Consider the following 6220-nt stretch of genomic DNA (forward strand, 5'->3'; position numbering starts at 1 on the left):
AACAACTAACGATTGTTTTCCGTGTTCGTTTTCCCGAAACCCCAACCCAGACACGATGTGAGAAGCAAATTGCTTTCCATGAGACTTCCTTCCTAATCCAACTACATCCTTATTGCTCTAACGCGCGACGACACACAGTCCTGCAATTCAAATCAAAAACCCTTTTCTTGATGCTTTTGGCAAGAGTGTTTATCATTATTCTGGCATGAAGATACCAAACAAAATACAAAGGTGCAGATACTCAAGTTCACATCGAATAAGATAAAAATAGTGCGTGGAAAAAACTGCGCTGTCCATTAAATTGACTCAAGCAGAGGCGTGGACCCAGAACGGCCCCCCCTGTTCATTAGAGAAATGATCGGCCAAGACAGACCCAAACACCAGGGAAATAATCGCAGACAGCTTGACGAGAATATTCAGCGATGGTCCAGATGTGTCTTTCAATGGGTCGCCGACAGTATCGCCAGTGACTGCGTTCTTATGAGCAGCGGATCCCTTGGCGTGATCAGGTCCCAGTGCTCCAGTCTCGATGTACTTTTTCGCATTGTCCCAAGCCCCTCCCGAATTGGAGCTGGAAATCGCAAGTTGGACGCCAGAAACAAGAGCTCCAGCAAGCATTCCAGCGACGGCGTTCTTTCCGAAGAGAACTCCGCCAACAAGAGGCGACAAAATGACAAGCGCACCAGGTGCGATCATTTCACGAAGAGCTGCACGGGTCGAGATCGCGATGCACCGATTGTATTGAGGCTCCATAGTTCCGTTGATGATTTTCGGGAATTGATCGAGGCATTCTTTCACCATATCAGTCGCGGCAATTCCAACCGATTTCATTGTTAAAGCGGCAAAGGCGTAGGGCATCATAGCGCCGTAGAGAAGACCAGTGAACGTCCAGGGGTCGAGAATGTCGACAACTTTGACTTGGGCTCGAACTGTGTAAGCTCCGAACAATGCCAACGAAACAAGTGCCGCTGATCCAATTGCAAAACCCTTTCCGATAGCAGCAGTTGTATTTCCAGCAGCATCGAGAGCGTCAGTCTTGTAACGAACTTCGGGACCCAAACCAGCCATCTCAGCGATTCCTCCAGCATTATCAGAAATGGGACCGTAGGCATCAATTGTAAGACCCATCGTGAGCGTTCCCAGCATTCCGAGCGCAGCTGAGAAACACAAAACATAAAAATTAGAAAGGGACTAGACACCCAACTTCTTTCAAGCCAGGAAGCAATCGTTGAAGGCATCAGTGAAGCTTACCAAGGGCAATTCCATACATGCCGGCAATTTGGTGAGCGACACAGACGGACACAGCCAAGCAGACAACTGAATAATGCAGCTGAGATAGCCGAGAGCCAAACCATAGATGATCCCAGTTGCAGCAGAGACGACTTGAGTACGTGAAATTTCACGAACTGGGAAATAGGAATGCGATGTGTAATATTCTGTGATGAATCCGATCACCAGTCCCGACCACAACCCGAGAACGATTGACAGCATCGCCTTCCACCATGTCGAGACTCCAAAATTTCTCAGATAGAATTCGGTGGGAAGAAGATAATACGAGAGAATGATAACGACAGGGGTTTGAAGAGTGGTCGAGATGACAAGGACTTGCTTCAATGCCTTTTCAATTTGCTCCAATTCACGAACGGGATAGAAGTTTTGGATAATAATGATTGTGATGACACCGACGATAATTCCTGTTGATGAGATAACGACGGGAAACATCATTCCTGACCAAGTGTTGGCAAGTCCAGCAACTCCTTCGAAAACTCCAGCAGATGCACCAGCAATAACAAGAGCAGCGCAAGTGGATTCCGCGAGTGAACCGAAGAGATCAGCACCCATGCCAGCAACGTCACCAACATTGTCACCGACATTGTCAGCGATGCATGCAGGGTTTCTAGGGTCGTCTTCAGACATTCCGTATTCGTTCTTTCCGGACAAATCTGCTCCCACGTCCGCAGCTTTGGTGTAAATCCCTCCTCCGACACGCCCAAAGAGAGCAATTGATGAACCACCAAGACCGTATCCTGCGATAGCTTCATAAAGTTCCTTTGTGCTATCACCGAAAAACTGTGGCATCGAATAGATGACGATCAAAACAGCCAAATTGAGAATTCCAAGGGAAACAAGAACGAAACCCATCACTGAACCTGCACGAAGCGCAACTTCAAAGGCAGGCTCAAGATCGGTCCACGCCTCATGGGCCGTGCGGACATTCGCGTAAACGGCGATCTTCATTCCAATCCATCCGCAAACAATTGAAGTCAGTGATCCGATAATGAAGGACACCATGGCTCCAATACCAACAGAGGGGCCAATAATAATTGAGAAAACGATGATGTAAACAACCATGTACCGGTACTCTTGATAAAGAAAGGTGCCCGCACCCTCGGCAATATTCTTGGCAATGCGCTTCATAATAGCAAGCTGCTGAACAACATTTGTTCCGTGCTCTGCTGTTAATGGGTCAGATAGTTTATATTCACCTAGATGTCCATCGAGTTTGACAGCTGCGACTCGCCATGCTTCGATCATCGACCAAATCAGACCGATAAAAGGTGGAATGAATATCAGCCATGTGGTAACACGATCAGCTGTTGCTTGATAACTAGAGGCGCTCAGGGCCATGATGGTTTCTGAGGCAACGTCCATTTTCTTTACTAATGAAGGGGGCCGCTTCCCCTCAGCTCTCAACTTGAATAACAGGGCAGCTGAACGGTTGCTGCGTCTCAACCAAGGACAAAACAAAAAGAGGAGATGGCAGGTAGAAGATGTGGACGATATCTAGCCCACACCATATGTCCCATACAAGGACAGCACAACAGATTAGGATCATATTTTGATCCTTTTTTATTAGCGCGAAAAATGCTATTTAAGAAGACATTGTGTCAAGGATCACGAAACTTAATTGGAAATAAAGAGAGAAAAAACTCAGATCTTTAATTGTCTCGCGTTTCAATGCAACTGAAGAGCAGGTTGATGAAATCCTGTTGCCTAAAGGCTCCGATATTTCAGTTTTATCGTTGAAAGGGTCCCCAATTCAAATTTACTTCGCACATGGAGAGCCTCTTTTCTTCGATGCTGATGGACATGGGGATTTGTTTCCAACCTGTTTCGCGTTAGAGCGGTGTCCCAAATTGATCTTCTGCTTCTTATTTATCCGAATGTGAGTGACTTTGTCATGAAGGGAGCAGATCTGATGGTTCCGGGGGTGATCGTGCCTCTTTCATCCGAAGCATATGGACAGCCAGGATTGTTGAGGAAGAAGTGCATGGGCGTCCGGTGTTTTAGGAAATCCCATTCCATTTGCCGTCGGAAGATGCTTGATTTCTGGATTATCCGATGGGAAAGGAAAGGCCTTAGAAGTATTGCATCTGTTCGGAGATCAGTTATGGAAAATCGGGGGGAAGAGCATTCCGAATGCAGGGTTTACATTGAAGCGGATATTCCCGTTAGATCCTCCAGTCGAAGAGGACAGTCGATACTATACTGTGGATCCGAATACCGCTCAGTGTTCTCAGAACTTCTTGGATACTGCAGAAGATGGAGGAGGTGTGGAAGACGATGACGATGATGATGATGATGACGGATGGGATTCAAGATTGGAAGGATCCCCAGAGTCCAATGAACTGAATGACCATCAGATAATCGAAGAACCAACTGGTTCTGATAGACAAACAGATCAACCAGTTCATACGGAAACTGGTTGTCATGAAGAGACTGACCAGCCAGATAAACAAACAGACCAGCCAGTTCATAAGGAAGGCATCGAATCGGTAGATGACGAAAAATCTCTTCCAGCAGAAGTGTATGACGCATTTCTTGAAGCCGTATTGCTAGAGATTCTCCATACAGACGTCGCTGATTCTTCAATGCCAATTCAAGTTTCAGCCCTTCTTTCAAAAATGATGGTTAATTCTGGACCAATCCAATTTTGCAAAGCGTTTAGAGATCGTCTTTGTGCATTGGATGTCCCGCCATGTGTCTTCAATCGCGTAGATAGCGGTTCTCTCATGGTTACTTGTGACGTTAAAAGGTCTTCGCATAAAAAGCTGTCAAAACTGTTCCAATTTTACACAAAGAAGAAAGTCCCTCCAAGCAAAGGAAGTGAGGGGAGACCTTTTGCTGGTCTCCATCAACAGACAGTCACCAATTTATAAAGCGTACACTCCCATCTCTCAAGAGGAAAGGAAGTATGCCGCAAGAGTTCTAGGAAGCCATCATAAAAACGATGATGCGACGCCTTCCGCAGAACGAGTGGACACTCATTCGAAGTCTTCAAAAGAATCAGGATTCGAAATACTCGAGTTCTATCAACCGGATAATAACAGCATAATAGTGTTCGAAACTGCGGGAATCGAACCTTCGATTGCTGGAAAATTTTTCAGCGTGGCGGAATGTCGACAAGCGCTGTCAGATTATATCAAACAGAAGCTAGCCAACGGATCGAAGCCATCGTCTGTCATGCTAAACGAATTGCTACAACGCTGCGTTTTTTCTAAAGACGAACGCTCCAAAATCAGTCGAGGATTGAAATAGAAATGGAAAGAGGAGAATTGAATACGCGATTCCTCGCAAGTCTTCAAATTTATCACGCAATCACAAAAACGGATGTTGACCCACGCATCGCAAATCTTGCAGTTCGAAGAGGAAAGTTCAAACCGATCATCATCCAACTAGAGAAGCGTTCTGGTAAAAAAGTCGTGACGACGATCAGCAATATTGGACCCTTCGATATCGACCAGAAGAGTCTCGCAGACCTTCTTCAAAAGTCTTTCAGTGCATCAACATTTACGACAGACATCTCTCTCGGTATCCAAGGATCTCATGTAGCAAAGGTTGCCGATCTGCTTGTTGAACGCTATCATATTCCTAGAAAATGTATTAGCGCGAAAGTGTAAACTTTTTGAGTGACTTTTCAGAACTGGAGGAACAGAATATTTTCGTAGATTATTGTTCAATTTTTTCATTTTAACCCCCTGCAAAAATGTCGATCAAAGAAATCGCAAAGAGGCGTAAGGAAACCGCTTTTGTACCCGCTTCGATTTCATTGTTTTTTATGTTTGTTTTTTATGTTTGTTTTTATGTTTGTTTATCTTCTCAGGCATTTTAGAACACATGGTTGGTCGTGTACGTCGCGCAACTGTGAAACAATCAACAGAAGACAATCCGTATGGATCATCCAAAGCTCAGAGTTATTGTGCAATGATCGTTGATGATGGATCTCTCAGAGTGTTGTCATCCTGCTGTAAGGTGTATGATATTCTGGAGGATGGAGTCACCAGTAAGGATCCTCTTTCTCCTCCGTTCTGCAATCCTTCATCTTTTTGTAGTCATTGAGAACATCCTCAAGAAACGCCAGGCACTTCCAGAACTGGATTCTATTTATTTTTTGACGCCAGAGCTTGCTTCAGTCGAAGCGTTGTGTCGTGACTTCGCGAATGAGAAGCAGCCACAATACAAATCAGTTCACCTGTTTTTTTTCTACGGCGCTGCGTGAGTTGTCTTGTCTGAAAACTCTTTCTATCTTTATCATCTTATCTTTCTATTTTTGTCATTTTAGCGCCGAAGTCCGGAATTTTAGAAGCAATTGCACGGTGTACGGGTTTATTGTTCCGGCTGCAGACGTGTATTGAATTCAATCTGGGATTCATCAGTTATGAAAGACGAGTGTTTCACATGGACATGCCAGATGCCATCCCGCAACTCTTTCCTCCAACACATCCAGAAATCCTCCATGAAATTGCGGACAAGGTGAGTCTTCTGTTGACTCCGTCTGATTGCTGATGATATCAGACTCATCAGCATCTTCTTCTACTGCTGCTCTCTCTCTACTTCAGCTTCTGACTGTTTTGTGTTTCTCTTGGAGACAGACCAAATATCAGATTTCATAGCAATTCATTTCGTTTAAACGAGCAACTCGCTTCAATTGTTCATCAGAAGCTTTCCAAACTTGATGCACCAGTGAGTACCCAACCACAGAGACTCCCACCAAACGCAGTACTGAGTTGACTCCACTGGCTTGGCTTGAGCGACGGAGTGAAATATCTTGATGATTCTATTTCAGGGTTTATCGCGCGGAAAAACGAATCTGGTGATTGTCGATCGTTCAGTCGATCTGTCTCCGCTGTTTCTCCACGAATACACGTACCAAGTAGGAGATTAGAACAGAGAATAGTAGCAACAATGAAAGAGCCATGAATCTGTGTTCGACTGTATG

The 6220-nt window shown here is 45.0% G+C and overlaps 1 protein-coding gene across 1 annotated transcript; it reads right to left on the reverse strand.

Moving 5' to 3' along the window:
* Window positions 1-306: 306 nt before the first annotated feature.
* Window positions 307-2628, reverse strand: LOC129618346 (uncharacterized). The gene is given in 3 exon segments (XM_055533115.1): window positions 307-1157; window positions 1252-1320; window positions 1323-2628. Coding segments are annotated over 3 exon segments (2226 nt in total).
* Window positions 2629-6220: the final 3592 nt, after the last annotated feature.

This window comes from Condylostylus longicornis, unplaced genomic scaffold (assembly GCF_029603195.1).
Source record: "Condylostylus longicornis isolate FDR11 unplaced genomic scaffold, ASM2960319v2 ptg000830l, whole genome shotgun sequence".
In the NCBI taxonomy this organism is placed as follows: domain Eukaryota; kingdom Metazoa; phylum Arthropoda; class Insecta; order Diptera; family Dolichopodidae; genus Condylostylus; species Condylostylus longicornis.